The sequence below is a fragment of the Pundamilia nyererei genome, unplaced genomic scaffold (genome assembly GCF_000239375.1).
Source record: "Pundamilia nyererei isolate P.nyererei 1_Seehausen unplaced genomic scaffold, PunNye1.0 scaffold00043, whole genome shotgun sequence".
Lineage (NCBI taxonomy): Eukaryota > Metazoa > Chordata > Actinopteri > Cichliformes > Cichlidae > Pundamilia > Pundamilia nyererei.
Window position 1 is genome coordinate 1,873,795 of NW_005187444.1, and position 16,570 is coordinate 1,890,364.

The window sequence follows — 16,570 nt, forward strand, 5'->3', positions numbered from 1 at the left end:
ATATATATATATGAGAAGCTGCATTTGGATACTTCAGGAGTAAATATTATTGTGTTTGTGTGATTTATTGATATAGTTGGACCTCAAATTAAAGTTTGCACTATGTCATTTAGCATTTGCTAATCAGTGAAAGGCACAAAATAAGGCTGAGGCTATTTGTAATTACATTTGCAGTTATTTAGTCATGAAACTGAGTACTGTGTCATTTTTATTTAGACCTGAATTAACTGAATTACATAACAAGTCAGTGTAACAAAAATGTTGCCGCAATTCACCCTGAGGAGAACATAAATGTCTGTCAGTCTGTCTATAAAAGAAGACTGTGGCCAGTGCGGTGTTACAGTTTGGTTTGGGAGTACAGCTTTGAAGCCTGAGAGTTTTGCTTTTTGCACGTCCTCATGTTGATTTTTAGAGGCAGATATGTCTGCATTTAAATAGTAAAAATGGGTACTGAATTATCTGCTAGCTTGGAAGGCAGGAAACATCTGTAGACTGTGTAGACTTGTGTGTTTTGCTGCTAATTAGCCCTCACTTATGAGTGAAATAATAATATGATGTCATTTATCAAAATAACTGGTGCATGATACCCTATTCAGTAAGTATCAGTCCAACAATGTTTGATCCCCTTCAAAGAACGTTTCGATAATGCTGCTTAACAACAGCTAACAGAGGCTAACAATTGCAACAGCGCTTACCAACAGAAAAGTACTGTATACACAATAACTTTACTTCAACAGGCAACAGTTCAAACAAAGCTGAGAGGTCCAGTTTAGCGTGTTTTAGCCTAACAGCCAGTCCCTGAAGTGCCTTGTGTGTGGACCATAGATAAGTAAAAGTTAATACAATTTGAATTATATAGAATTCACTCTTGTGGTCATAAAGTAGGATTTAGTGACAGAGATCAAAACAGTTTAACTACACATGGCTACAAACTGTATTCCTGCTGTAAAGTTGTTCATTTTAACACAGAGATCAATTGGGAGCCAGCCTTAAGTGACCATTTGAGGGACTGTTGGGCATGATTCAAAGTTACAGATGGCACACGCTAAACACATTTACAGGCAGACACGTGCACAGTGCAGACAATATAACAGTTTTGCTGAAAGAAAAGTCTTCATTCAACATTCATTTTTTCACAAATGAAGAACCTTTTGAGATGAATGATTCATACTTTCTACTCGCTGTCTGAAGTTATTTTAGCTCTAAACACATTTATGTGACCAGACAGAGAGGGTCTTTCATTCCTCAGTGAGCATTTCTAAGTGATACTGCAGACTCATGATGGCCTATTTCCATTTTAGCTGATGCAATAAATAAAAGTGCTGGATATAATGAATAACACGGAGTATATGTGTACAGTCTGGGGGGGAAACGCAGCGGCATAGAGAGGCATAAATAAATCCTCAATTCACTCTAACACTTGTGTCACCACTTCACATGTATTTCTGGTCATAAGATTTTAAAAGTGTGTGTCATTTTATATCCCGTTTTACCCGACTTGTGAACAATAAATAATGCAAAAATTGTAAAAAGGCTATGAGCATGTACACAAATGCGATTACAATGTTGGCTGTTCTTCAGGTAACGATGACCCCCTTGTTTCTGCTGTGTGTGTCCTTACCACTCATCTGGGCAACAATATCTTCTGAAGACCATGATAGTAAGTGGCCAAAATTTAATTGCTCCTCTTAATGCCTCTTACAAACTTTTTTTTTTTTTTTTTTCCAATTTTGACCCCTTAAAGATACTTTTTGTAAATACCCTCTGAAGAACTTTCACCACCAGGGGGAAGCATTTTACCAGCAGTTATATTAAGAGTTATGACTGTTAATGTTGAATGGCAGGAAAGTCCATGACAATTTGCACTGTTTAGGGTTCAGTTGTATTTGACCAGACATTTGAAATTTGAATCCAAAATAAAAAGTAAATAATATTTTTTGTTAAATACTGGTATGTCTTTGCCCACCCTAAGAAAATAATTTATTTTGTACCAGATAGTCTACTAGTCAGCCTTCTTTGGGCAAGACGTTTGCTAATTTATAGTCATGTTGTACTTATCTACCAACTTTGCGATCTTTAAAAACCTTGATATATTAATCTTCTGATGGTCATTTTTGATTTCAGAGAGTGTCGTGTACTGTTCGCCTTAGAGACCTTCAGTTTTTAAAATGAAATATTGATTTGCTTTTAGAACAAAGGGACACACCACAAACATACAATATTTCCCGAGAACATTACCCCAAACCTAAACCCTACAAGTCCCTTTTCTCCCCCTCCACACCCCCCGCCCTCCCTACCAACACATATCACCTTTGCAGCACAACCATAACATTCCAATGACACTACAGGTTAACATAATGAGCAAGGAGGAAGGTACAGAGAGCTTCAGTTTTGTTTTAGATTCCTGATACCTTTACCTATTTGTGATGACACTTCACCCCCTTTCCCCACTGGTCCTTAATAAGCAGTATCATTATTACGCTCTCGTGAGGTTTCAACCTTGTCAGTGCCACAAATTGGTTAATATTGATTCGTGGTCTGTGTTGTCTTATGTTTTGAAATGTCTCTTGTTGCTTCATCTGTCTTACTATTTCACACTTTGCATGAAATTTAACAGATGTTTATTGTGGTCCCAGATTTCTTGACCTGACTGCATCTCTGCACAGTATATTAAATTGCACCTCGAACAATTGTGCCTATCTTTATCCCAGATGTTGAAAGCACATTACATGTCAGCATCCCTGTGGAGATGCCTCTTCGTCCTCTCCTGGGGGGAAAGGTGGAGGTGCCATGTTACTTCTTGGATAAGAGCCTCAATGACACTGGAGCCCTGACCGTCGCCACACTCTCCCACCGCATTAAATGGACCTACATCACCAAGGACAAAGTCGACACCATCTTAGTGGCATCGCAGGGCAAAGTTGAGGTCAAGCAAGATTATTTGGACAGAGCGATGTTGGCTAACTACCCGCTGTTTCCCACTGATGCCACCCTGGAAATGACAGAGCTTAGGTCCAAAGATTCTGGCATCTACCGCTGTGAGGTGACACATGGCATCGAGCACAACTACGATACTGTGGAAATGCAAGTTCAGGGTACGATACGAAACCACTAACATCTTTGTTCACTTTAAAAGGGTGTAAAGCAGTAACCAATCATTGTTTGTGCCTGTTTCACTCAAAGTGAAAGTTGCCAACAATACACTTTGTTTTTATCTGAGAACTGCCCTCTGCTAACTTTATGTGTCTCATAGGTATTGTGTTCCACTACCGTGCCATCTCCACGCGTTACACCTTGACATTTGAGAAGGCCAAGGCAGCCTGTATCCAGAACAGTGCCACCATTGCTACCCTAGCCCAACTGCAGGCTGCATATGATGATGGATTCCACCAGTGTGATGCTGGATGGCTTTCTGATCAGACGGTCAGGTAGTGTTTACCCTTTTTAACCATCAAATGTTGAAAATACTTATCACAGTTGCAGAAGATTGAAGAATAGCCAAGCACTCAATGCAGAGAGAGTACAAGAGTACAAATAGAGCAGGTCCGTGATGAGATTCTGTCTCTGTACCTGTACCTGTCCAAAATTATAAATCCTGATTCACTTTGATGTTAGAAAAGTCCAGTAAGAGGTTTAATGCTTTTATCCTTAACAGCTTCAGAAGAAGTCATGTTGAACCATTGCCTAAGATTTCAATGTGCAAATAAGGCAATGAAATCGAGAAAAGTATTTTGTATGTGGAGGTAAAATTCCATAGCAGTCATCATAAATGTTCAAATATTGGACTTTAACATTTTTATCCAAATCAGAGATGATAAAGCAGAACATGTTGTAAGATTTGCTGCTTTGAGGTGGAATTAGCCTCAGGCAGCTCTATAGTTCAACAACACAGGTTTTGGCATCAATGACTACGGTCAATTTAGAATCACCAGTTTACCTACCACAAATGTCTTTTAGTTTAAAACTGAAAGCAGGAAATATGTGGATGGATAGTTAAATTTAAAAAGTATCTACTTTGCTGGGGACAAAACCACTTAGAATATTTACCTGCAATACGTTTCTCAGTTATTTCTTTTCTTTCCTCAAGGTACCCCATCCATCATCCACGAGAACCCTGCTACGGAGACAAGAGAGAACTTCCTGGTGTCAGGACCTATGGGGTGAGAGACGTCAACGAGACCTACGATGTGTATTGTTTTGCTGAAAAGATGCCAGGTAGGCTAAGCAAACAAGGGCAAGTTTTCAAAGCTCCCCATGATTCACAGAAAACCTCATAGCATAAATAGCTGCATCCGTTCACATCACTGTGCTTTCCTCTCTTCTTCTACCCTCCTTGCTTCCAGGCAGAGTCTTCTACTCTATGTCTGTAGAGAAGTTTAGCTTTTACGAGGCAAAAGATCAGTGTGCTAAACTTGGTGCCAGACTTGCCACCACAGGAGAGCTTTACCTCGCCTGGAAGAATGGTATGGACGTGTGTAATGCTGGCTGGCTGGCAGACAGGAGTGTACGATACCCTATCAACATCGCCAGGCCTCAGTGCGGAGGGGGCCTCCTGGGAGTGAGAACCGTCTACCTGTTCCCCAACCAGACTGGGTACCCCTATCCAGACGATCGCCATGATGCCATTTGCTTCCAAGGCAAGTGCTCTAGGAACTCTAGTACCCTACGCTGGTATCATGTTCTTTTCATTGAATGGTGTCTGTGGTCTGCTCCAAGCATATCAACCTGTACTGTGGCCAAACAACCCTACGTCTGATTCAAATCTCTAGAGCCCATAATTCCAAGAGGCCTGGTCATGGATGATTTTGTTTTTTTTTGTTTTTTTTTCTTTAGCTGTTGAGCTATTTTTGGAATTCAATAACTTTGCCTCTAAAACAGGTCACATTTGTATTATCGCTGTCAGTGGATGTGAAAGTCAAAGGCACATCCCATTATTGTATTTTGGGTACTTGGAGACCGACCTTTCCATCAAATGGTATGCTCTTGGGTTGCACTTGCAGAGGTGGCCAATCAAGCTACTTTTATATTGGTTTCCTTAGAGTTATGGTGTTTAAATCTATTCACTAACAGCAAAGAGACCCTAATACCTAGGTTTGAAACAGGTTTCACATCTCTTGCTTTAGGTTGTGATCACTAGCACTTAAAATGGCACTGCTCATTCTAATTTTGTCAAAATTTTATGTTTAAATACTTCTATAATAGCTCCTTTATGTTTTAGACACAGTTCCAAGTACAGAGCACTGTTTGCTTATTTAAATGCAAATTATGAGAACATCAGTATTTCCCTGCCCTTATTCTTTTACTTGACTATATTGCTCTTATAAATTTAATAAATATGTGAGGTGTTTTTCTAACTGGATGTGTAAATGTCTAGATGTGCTGACTACTAAGGCTATAATAATTTGTCAGTAATGCAATTTTATTTCCTTAGCCGATGAAGACAAAGATGCCGTGCCTGGGCAGACCACTCCATTCCCATACATTGTTACCGTGGCGCCTCCTGCTCAGGTGCCGGGCATCATCCCTTCATCTGAAAAAGAAGAGTCCAAAACTGGGGAAGTAGTTACTCTGCCTCCACTACCTATACCTCCAAGTATGACAGATGTAGATGCCCCTATGGCTCCGACTGGTACGCACTTACACGTTATAATCAATAACAGAATCCTCTGGAACATTTTTCCCTACATTTTAATAGGAAATTTCAGAGGACTACAATACAAGTACAAAAAAGTGAGGTTGCCACTGTAATCCTGTAATCTTGTCCCAGGTGTGGTGTTCCACTATCGACCCATTACCGGTCGGTATACTCTAACGTTTTTGAAGGCTCAGCAGGCTTGCCAGAACATTGGGGCAGTCATTGCCAGTCCTCAGCAGCTGCAGGCAGCCTTTGAGAAAGGTCTACATCAATGTGACGCCGGCTGGTTAAGCGACCAAACTGTCCGGTGAGACATGTAGCATAGATATATATCAAAATATACATTATCTTTGTCATACAGTACAGTGAGTTTTAGTTTGAAATGTTTTACTTTGAACTTTGGATTGCAGCCCTCATAGTGACATCAAAAGAAATAAAAAAATATTTCATATCATAATTTTTATTGTACAGCAAACCATGTCCTTATTAAACTGCACTTACACTCTCTTTCTTCCTCAGGTATCCAATTGTGTCACCCAGAGAAAACTGTGCTGGTAACCTTCTAGACCTCAAAGGAGTCAGATCCTATGGCCTGAGACCAGCCACTGAACTCTATGATGTATACTGCTATGTTGAACGTTTGACAGGTGAGGAGCTTTAATCACTCTGAGGACATCAAACTTCCACTTCTGTGTCCTCTACAACACTCTAAACAAAACTGTAACATCGTTCTAACAGACTGTTTAACCACTTCTGCCTGTTTGCACTTTCTGTTAGGTGTGGTCTTCTTCACCACTGACTATGGCAGATTCACTTATGAGGAGGCTGTGCATCACTGTGAGAAACTTAACGCCACCCTGGCCACTCCTGGGGAGCTCTATGCTGCCTGGAATCAAGGACTTGACCAGTGCAGTCCCGGCTGGTTAATGGACCGCAGTGTCCGCTTCCCTATCACAACCCCCAGGTCTCACTGTGGAGGCAACCAGGTGGGAGTCCACACCATCTACACCTACCCCAACCAGACAGGCTTCCCCAGTGAGGACTTGCAATATGATGCCTACTGTTTTAGAGGTAGGAATGGGTTAAGTGTGGATTCATTTATGTGCAAAAAAAAAAGCATTAATTTCATTATTTTCATAAATAAACCATTGATTTTATATATTTCAGTTGCATTTTTTCTCAGAATGATTGCTTCATGTTTATTGAGGGTGAAGAATCTTTTTTTATTGCATGGAAAGACAGATTTCACTGAGGCTCGTTTGAATAGAAAGATGCATTGTTAATCAGATGTTGAGTTGGCAATAAACCCTGAACATTGCCACTGTGAATCTTGATGTGTGCTATTATACACTGGGAAGTTATTTAAAAGTAAGAGATACATGGTTTGAATCAATTAAGGTAGGGATCAGTTGTTGATGGATACCTTAAAGATTGGAAAAGTAAAACATAATTGATAAAGAGGTAAACACGTGAAACAATATAGATGTGATCTTGTTGTATAGTCTGCAATGTTGATATTTGATGTTTTACATTTTTATTATAATGATACTGATACAACGTTTTATCTGCATGTTTTAACCATCCCAGAAAACTTCATCTGCTCACTGCAATTTGTTTCTTTCAGCTGAAGTTCCCGTTGTTTATGTTAACAATGAAACCAGTGTAAATTTGACCACAGTGACTGAGGATGTTATCAACAAGACAATAGCTATCACTGATAGCACTGGTAAGACACATGCATGCAAATAGCACTTTAAAATCCCTGCTCTTTTCTTGGCTTATTATTACAGTTGTAATGTTTGGTAAACAAAACAAAAACTCACAAAAATAAATGTAATATGGCCTTGCTTTCTACTGTGAATGCAGGTAAAAATTTCTGATTTTAAACCTTATTTTGTTTGCTTTTAGTTGCAACTACTGTAGACTACAATGAAACTGAAACCAGTACAAACATTACTGATATTGACTTTGTCAATGAGACCATCATCACACCTCAAAAAGTTATTCCTACAGGTAAGACAGCCATAAACAACTTTGTCAATCAATTAAATCAACTGACTTAATGTTTAATTCTACCTATTAATGTCTTGTGTCAAAATTTTGATGTAATAATTTAATACCAGGACTCACTTTTAAAGTCGTGAAGAGTTTGAGATACTTATTTGAGTTTTTTAAATACAAACAATTAATATATTAGTTTTTTTTTTCTTGAATGTCACATATATGTGTTACTAAATTGTCTAGTAATCACTTCTAAAGCCATTAGAGTATAAGCCTTATATAAAACATTTCTTATTAGAAAGTAATACAATAGGTTTTGTCAAACTAAACACAACAGGTAACTTTTCTCACTAAGCTATAATAAACTAATTCTTGGATTCTTGTCTGGATTCTTACGATTCCCCACAGTCAAAACCATTCCGGTACCAGTTGATTTTTCGGGCTCTGGTTCAGCTGAACATTCAGCCAATGGAGATTTCTCTGGAGAGTCTGGCACCTCCACCTCCAGCGGTGATGGATCTGGGTCAGATGTGGAAGTCAAGTTTAGCGGAGACAGTGATGTCTTCTCTGGAGACCAGTCTACCTCTGGAGAACAACAGGAGGCAGAAAGGGGAAGTGTTGACATCTTCACATCTGGAGAACCTGGTAGTGCATCTGGAGATCTGGGTAGTGCATCTGGATATCTGGGTAGTGCGTCTGGAGATCTTGGTAGTGCATCTGGATATCTGGGTAGTGCATCTGGAGATCTTGGAAGTGCATCTGGAGATCTTGGAAGTGCATCTGGAGATCTTGGAAGTGCCTCTGGAGATCCTGGTAGTCCATCTGGAGATCCTGGAAGTGCATCTGGAGATCTTGGTAGTGCATCTGGAGAAACTGGCACGGTATCTGGATCTGGGGAGGGGTTTGACAAAGAATACTCTGGTTTTATTACATCTGGATCAGATTCTCCCAGTGGAAGTGGGGACACCAGTGGCAGCAGCGGAAACTCCATAATAATCATGTTAGATGGAAAGATGGTGGAAGTTTTACAAACCCAGCAAAAGGCCACCGAGCAGGAACTAGGCCGAGCAGGATTTGATATCTTGGAATCAAGTGCATCTGGGTCAGGAGGTATGTCTGCATCAGGTTCCCAAGAGTTTTCAGGTCGCATTGACTTGACGGTCCTACCATCTCTGGAGAAAGAGTTGTCTGGATATCCCATTGGATCAGGGTTTCACAGTGGCTTTTCCAGTGGTTTTCCATCTGGTTTTTCTGGCAGTGGCTCTGCCTCTGGACACTCTTTGCAGCATCACGATGATGTTATCTACTTAACAGATGATGAAATGGTAGAAATGACTCTACCAACACTGGCACAACATCCTGAGCAGGGCAGGGGTGTGGTGGAGATAAGTGGGCAAGGAAGTGGTTCAGGGAAAAGAATTTTAGATCAAATCTTGCAGCCATCAGGAAGTGGCACCACTCTGAATTTGGAGGAACTGCAGATTTATTCAGCTTATGATCAATCGGGACATGAGGAAAAAGTGCAGGAGGGGAGCACACCCTACATCAGCCCAACCACAGTACCATCTGTGTCTTTAGTCACTCCTGCTGTTGTGGAGGAGCCAGAAGTGAAGAAAGGTATGTTCTTTTTGTCTGTTGACATAGCCAACATTTTGGGAAAGAACCTTATTTATCAAGCAAAGTGACTGCATAATCACTCATGTTAAAATGAATGCCTATTGTTCCTCGCTATAAACTTATGTAGACACCAGTGATCCAAACCCATGGAGCTTAGGATCTGAGTCACTGAACAACAGCACGCAAAACTGAAAAAGTTGAAGAAGCCAGATATCTTTAGTGAGACGTATATTTGTTTATTTGTTTTTAAGCTTTTTGTCCAAATGTGTGTAGCTGTGCAGGACTGTCCCGATGACTGGGTGGAGTTTATGGGCAGCTGTTACCGGCACTTTACAGGGAGAGACACTTGGGCTGAAGCTGAGAAACACTGTCAGGAACTCAATGCCCACCTGGTCAGCATCAGCTCCCAGGAGGAGCAGCAGTTTCTCATCTGTAAGTAACTGTTGGAAAGATGAGTGACCAGCCCTCGACATTATACAGGGTGGGCCATTTATATGGATACACCGTAATAACATGGGAATGGTTGGTGATATTAAAGTCCTGTTTGTGGCACATTAGTATATGTGAGGGGGCAAACTCCTCAAGATGGGTGGTGACCATGGTAGCCATTTAGAAGGCGGCCATCTTGGATACAACTTTTGTTTTTTCAATAGGAAGAGGGCCATGTGACACATCAAACTTATTGGTAATGTCACAAGAAAAACAATGGTGTGCTTGGTTTCAACGTAACTTTATTCTTTCATGACTTATTTACTTATTTGCAATCGCCTGAACGATTGTCATTATTGATTAATTCTGCTGTCTACCAGAAAATCCTGAAATCAAGTCAAGTTAATTTATTTGCATAGCACATTGAAGTATAGTAGAACAAAGTGCTGCAGAGCAAGTAAGAAGTAAAGAAAAAGTACAAATGATTTAATTTGTGCCCTGATGCTCAAGTGCATTTGTGATATAAATATCAAGTATCCAAATACGTTTTCACAGGACTGTATTTGCTGTGAGCCAAAAGTGGTAAACCACTGCATCACATCACATCAAAGGGCTATCGACATAAAACATGGGAAGGTTAAGTCATATTTGTTTGAAAGGCTAAATTGACGTTGTCACTTCCCAACAGCTAACGGTGAGGAATACCAGTGGATTGGACTCAGTGACAAAGATATGCAGAATGAGTTCCACTGGACAGACGGGAGTCCCCTGGTGAGTTTGGTTAGAGATTCAGTTGTGTACTCAGGAAGCCATAGCACCTTCTGGACAAACCTGATCTTTCTCAATCATATATATTTTTTATGAATTTTATGGAGATTTTGTATAGTTAGAGAATTCTTACTTTTTACTTAATTTTAAAGTTTTGTATTGGCAAAATATTGTTCTGTAATCCTTTTAGACCTTTGAGAACTGGAGGCCCAACCAACCAGATAACTACTTTGACTCTGGAGAAGATTGTGTGGTTATGATCTGGCATGAGGGTGGACAGTGGAATGACGTGCCCTGCAACTACTACCTTCCCTTCACCTGCAAGACTGGACCCGGTCAGTTTACTTGATTAAACATCTCGATTACTAAAACGTTTAGCTTTCTGTTTTTAGAGGTAATGTCAGTGAGGTAGCTTTATTTCGGCCAATCATAGCACAGAAATCATAACTGAAAAACATTGCAAGCACAAAACTCTTGATGGGGATGGGAATTGATAAGTATTTAGTGAATCTGATTCCATTATTGATATAACTTTTTCTTAAAAATAATGCAGGAGTCCAAGGAGAAAGCAATTCCTCATACGTTTCTCCGTAAAATGACCCGAAACACACTGTCTCACAATTACCATTTAACAATATAAAGCTGAGGCTATGGTCCAACACACCAGCACAAATCTCTACTCCAATGAGGACACACACACAATCTTTTTCTTAGCATTTAGATACAAACACAAAACTGACACAACAAAGCGAATATGAAAAGCTGAAGTTGTGTTAGCAGCATAATGCAGTTGTTTCTGTCCTGAAAGCAGTCTCCACTTTACCATCTCACTCTTGTCATTTTGTGCAATAAAAATAAAAGTATCCACGTTGGAGACTGCACCACTACCTCAGGCACACAAAATCAAATGAGCAAGTGCAAGTGCAAGTGGACTCAATAAGCGGGATCTGTAGGCAGGCACGCAAGCGATTCCAAGGAATTAGACTACTGGGAACCAATTGTGTATACAAGAACTGTTCTCGATTGTCATCCGTAATCAGTCATGTTAGCCATGTTTTAGAGTGAACCAGGAGCCTCGATTACACTATGATAACACCAGACTTCATTTTAAATTGTCAGCTCATTGAAATATTGTTTTTGTTTTCATTGTTTATTTATCTCTGTCAGTCATGTGTGGCCCTCCCCCTGAGGTGGAACATGCCCAGCCGATGGGCAACATCACGCCACGCAGCCCTGTCAACTCTATAGTCCGCTACCAGTGTGACGCAGGCTACAAACAGCGCCACCTGCCTGTCATACGCTGTATGGATGACGGACAATGGACAGAGCCGCAAGTGGAATGTACAGAAGGTGATTTATCATCCGTTTCTAACTTGAACCTAAAAGAGTTGGGCCTTACAGTCACAAAAAGAAAAACAAACCTGGCAGACTAACATAAAAAAGACAAAGGCCTAAACATCATAAAACAATGCATTATAATAAAATGAAAATTAGTTTTTTGTAAGACCCCTGATTGAAGACAATTGAACAAGGAACCTTTACAGTTCTCTGGATCTGGCTGAATTTGTAGTTGTGTGTTAAATAGTTATGGCACCGTTTCAGGAAGCTGCTCTGGCTATGGCAGCAAAGTGATAATGGAAGTGATGCAGCTCTTAAGGATAGGCCAGAGTCACTTGTTTTTCTTGAAACATATAATTATACAAAATAATTAAAAGACCACCAAAAAAATGGTTGAAGTCTAAATAAAAAGCAAGCGATGGCAAGTTTAGTTAGAAAATTGCAATCCCAGACTATGGGTGCATCAGACTAACACACATGCCTGCTAGTTAGTTACTGTATCCAGTAATAAAATACTTAATTTTGACAACTTTCAATACTTAAATTGTACAGCTACACAGAAAAACATATTATTAGTTAGATATGTGTAACTATAATTCCCCAACAGTGCAATCACTGTGGAAAGACCAAGGTCAGTTACTACAATTGGAATTTGTGCCGTGACAGCCCTTACACTAAACACAGTTTAAAAGTGTGAGTTGTTAATTAGCTACAGTCACCAAAATCGCTTTTGTATCAGGGTGTTAGCAAGTTTATTTTTGGATTAATGGTTGCATTTGAACATGTGGATTTATGGGAAGTGATTGTTTTTTAAAGCCGGCTTCAAAATCTAATATGCATCTGTGCCAAGATATTAATTAATCTCTTGCATGAAGCATAGCCTGAAATCTGTATTTTAAATCTTTATGCAGTACTTTCTAAATGTAGACAATACACACCACCCTTGTAAGAATCATATTTTTTAAGTTACAGGGCTGATTGTCCATTTCAACCAAAAAAAAAAACACTAAACTGACCTTGAAAACCTTGTTGGACGTAAGACAAATTTTAACATATTGTTAACATGACCCCACTCTACACCCCTACCAACAAATTCATTCAAAACTTTTTGAGCTATCATGTTTACAGATGCATGGAATGAGATATGGAATCAAACTGAATTAAACCTCTAGCTCTGGGTGTTCCTAGTGTTTTAACTAGGAATGCAAAACCAAGGCAAACAGAGAATGTATATTTCGAGTGAGGCAGGAGTAATGTTTTGTGCACAAAAAGTGTACCTCCAGTAACACTGACACTCTACCATTACACCAATAAAGATTTTCTGAAATGCATTCCTTAACCACACCACTGACTGCACGATAATTCTTAAAGTCTTCTGGCAGCTCACATTTATATGATGAGCATGTGTACCTTTTCTTCTGCTCAGCTGGTGCCAGCCATAACAGGCTAAACAAAAGATCCCTCAGGAGAAGAAGTAAAGGAGTGAGCACCCCGTGGGAGCAGAAACTGCCCTGAGCAGCACTGAAAGGACATACAACAGAGAGCCACAAAGGACCCCTCGTGTAAAGAAGCATGGACACCAATGCAAATGCCTGACCAAAAAGATAACATGCCCTCCCCTACCATGGATATCCACCAACTGAAGCACATTTAGACTGATAGTGTAACTAACTGATGTTTTGGGTCTTTAACAGTCACTCGTCAACTTCTTAAGGCACTTTTCTTTGTATTTATAACATTTAATTTATAGCTATTATCCGGTATTTTAAAAAAAAATCTTAACGCAAAATATTTTCTGCAATGTGCTGCCAGCACTGCAGACAAGGTCAGTCAGATGAAACTGTCCGTCAGTCAAGAGAGGCTGAAGAATAACATGCGAAGTCCAAAACAGCCCAACCATGTGGTTGACTCTCTGAAGTCAGATTCATTGCTAGTATAGGGTAAGTGTTTTCCAAGATCTGTGTTTCTTTCCTTTTTCTTTCTTTTTTTGTCTTTGGATCTAAAGACCGAATCTGAGTGATTCTGAGAACTGAAACAAACCTTTTTTTTTTCTTTCAATCTACATATACCAGCAGAGTGATGATAAAATCATCTGGTTGTGACAGCTGTTCAGAATGCAGTAAAGTCATTTCATCTGAATTGAGGAGGCTTTGAAAATTAGAATTTTTTTTTCTTAAATATAAGTAAAGTCTTGGCAACACATTGGTACAAAAGAACTCAATTCTTTAATCCTGTAGACCTGTGGTTCTCAAACTGGAAAACACCTTCTTTAGAAGCCAACAAAGGTTCCACCCCCCCCCCAAAAAAAGTCAGGATTATCACACCAGCTAACTCTTGTCTCATTTTTTCCACACTAATATTTTTTTTAAAACATTTTAAAATCAAAACAAACAAACAAAACCAATTAACAATAAAAAAAAATTCTTTCATTTTAGTTTAAATTCAGTTTGACTATAGTTTGTCATCCATCCAGTGCTGCCATAATTTGAAATCATCTTTCAAGCCTTAAATGATTTTGTCACAACCTCCTCAGTGCTAACACATCACCACAGCTTCAGATATACTGAAATGAATGTGCTGTTGTATTTGGTAACGAGAAAGTTCATGATTGAAGTGCAACAATCCTGGACTGAAACAGCAGGCACTCATGCACTTTGGAAGTTTTTGCTCATTTCTTTGCTTATCATTTGAATCCAGTGCGCCTTAAATTTAAAAAAAAAGAAAAAAAAAGTCACCTCAAAAACAGTGTGACCTGCCATCTGCTGGTGGAAAAGATGCTCTCGTTGTCTTTACAGTTGGGTAGATTTCTTAAAGGCAGTCCGTAACTTCTGTTGTTTTTAAAAAATATATATTTCTTACTGTAAATATTCTCAGCAGAATTCTCTGAACAGCAGGATCTGTCATAACTTACAACGCGCACGCAGTTTAATTGTTTTGATTTATTCATCATCTACTTTTTTGTCAGGTTGTTAGTTAGTTAACTGGAAAGTTACACATATGCATCACCAAACACATGGGCGTTTGACAGCCACCAGTACAGAGGAAGAAACAGGCTGGGTTTTTTTCTTTGGTTTGTTTATTTTGTGGAGGTTTCTGGCTGTGTGTCAAGTAACAGGGTATTATCGACAGACATTCTTAAAAAGAATAAATTAGAAGCAGAAGAAATTAGGAAAAATAATGACATGTAGGGTTCGTTTTGGGGTGGATGAAACGATTCTGAAATGTTGACCATGACCTGTGAAGGTCAAGATTTGCTTCACCTCTGAGACATTGCAGTTATTTTAGCGCATATGTGACCTTTTACAGACCAGCTCACAAACACTGAAACCTCTTAGTCGCTCATGGACAGGCATACAAAAGTAGATCATGGAACTCACAAAGCAAACGCTTACACATTTTTAGTTTTTTTTTTAATAACATTCAATTATATGAATGAAATCCATTGATGCTCCCTCTGTACTGCAGTACTGTACATAATATGTGCAAAGCTCAACCTGAAGAGTGAGTCTGTTTCAGTGTTTGTGAACTACTGGTTCTTCCAACAACTAAAATATCTTAAGAAATAAAGCAAAATGATCACATAGACGTAAATTCTGCTGTAACTGTTCAGATCCCAACTTCTGATGTGAACATACAGTATACCGTAATGTGCTGTACTGAATAAAACTTGGAATCATCTGTCTCCTGGAATTTTTGTCCTATTCTTAACGATTCAAGAGACATCAACATTTTCTGTTTGAAATTTTGTTTTTTGTTTTTTTTTGGTCGTTTTTATGGAAGCATCTTTCCCTTAAGTGGTCGAATTTGAGGTAAAGTCTCTGGAGCCAGAGGCACAACCTGGCATACAGTTTGTTTTTACCTTCCTGTGGAAATACACTGTGAAAAAAAGCACACGATAAATAGCTCCTTCATCGGCCACTACAGCAGCTACCTTCATCACTGTAGTCACAGCAAGCAGATCTGCTCTGTGTATTTCTACCAGGCAGTGTAGCTGTGTGTATATTTCAGGCATGTATACACATCCGTGTGGTGAGTCTGCCTTCGTGGTTACACGACACATATGTGTGCAGTGATCTGAGGTGTATGTTCCAACCTGTGCAGGCATGAAATCTGTATGTGTCCACTCAGGTAAATAGGATGTGTTTCTAAAATCCAGTGGCAGCATAGTCACTAGAACGTCTGTTCCCACCCACATGCAGGAGGGCGTAGCGACATGTTTGACTCCACTCATCTAAAAGCACATAGTGCCCAGACAGAGTGGCGCATGTTAGCTTTACATAAGGTGCCTGTTTTGTACGGCTCAGGAACCTATTTCAACTCTCCCGTTTGAAGAGTAAAGTGAAACTGAATCAGTACCTAGTGAGCAGACTTCTTAGTGGTTGTTTGCAATCTACAACAAACAGGAAATTCAATGAACAAATCATAGAAGGTGTTTCAGAGTTGCAAATCACACAATATTAAAGGATATCCAAAATATTGAAACATAACTAAGAACCACTCATTGCCTTTCACACTTTCCGTATTTTTTGATAGATAGACATATATATATACACACACATATATACACACACATATATATACACACACATATATATATATATACAGCAGCTGGATAGCGTAGTGGTTAGACTACATGCCTTTGGAACAGAGGATCACAAGTTCGATTCCTGCCTATCGAAGCAAGCCTACCGCAGACATGAGCGACACAGATAAATATGAAGGCATGCCGGCTCGGATGTCGCCCGGATCAACAAGGTCCGCATCAGGTGTTGAGGAACCAGG

At 39.5% G+C, this 16,570-nt stretch overlaps 1 protein-coding gene across 2 annotated transcripts in view; it reads left to right on the plus strand.

Annotated features, from left to right (window-relative positions):
* The window catches only part of acanb (aggrecan b), a 19,612-nt gene extending 4,146 nt beyond the window's left edge, over window positions 1-15,466 (plus strand). For both annotated transcript variants that reach the window (XM_005731467.2, XM_005731468.2), the window contains exons 2-18: window positions 1,582-1,660; window positions 2,712-3,095; window positions 3,254-3,428; window positions 4,088-4,215; window positions 4,344-4,637; window positions 5,432-5,629; window positions 5,768-5,942; window positions 6,155-6,282; window positions 6,413-6,706; window positions 7,260-7,361; window positions 7,544-7,648; window positions 8,045-9,253; window positions 9,527-9,685; window positions 10,371-10,453; window positions 10,641-10,785; window positions 11,618-11,800; window positions 13,215-15,466. In XM_005731467.2, coding sequence (XP_005731524.1) covers window positions 1,588-1,660; window positions 2,712-3,095; window positions 3,254-3,428; window positions 4,088-4,215; window positions 4,344-4,637; window positions 5,432-5,629; window positions 5,768-5,942; window positions 6,155-6,282; window positions 6,413-6,706; window positions 7,260-7,361; window positions 7,544-7,648; window positions 8,045-9,253; window positions 9,527-9,685; window positions 10,371-10,453; window positions 10,641-10,785; window positions 11,618-11,800; window positions 13,215-13,303 — 3,924 coding nt within the window. In that variant the 5' untranslated portion in view covers window positions 1,582-1,587 and the 3' untranslated portion in view covers window positions 13,304-15,466. The remainder of the gene's footprint in view (window positions 1-1,581; window positions 1,661-2,711; window positions 3,096-3,253; window positions 3,429-4,087; window positions 4,216-4,343; window positions 4,638-5,431; window positions 5,630-5,767; window positions 5,943-6,154; window positions 6,283-6,412; window positions 6,707-7,259; window positions 7,362-7,543; window positions 7,649-8,044; window positions 9,254-9,526; window positions 9,686-10,370; window positions 10,454-10,640; window positions 10,786-11,617; window positions 11,801-13,214) is intronic.
* Window positions 15,467-16,570: the final 1,104 nt, after the last annotated feature.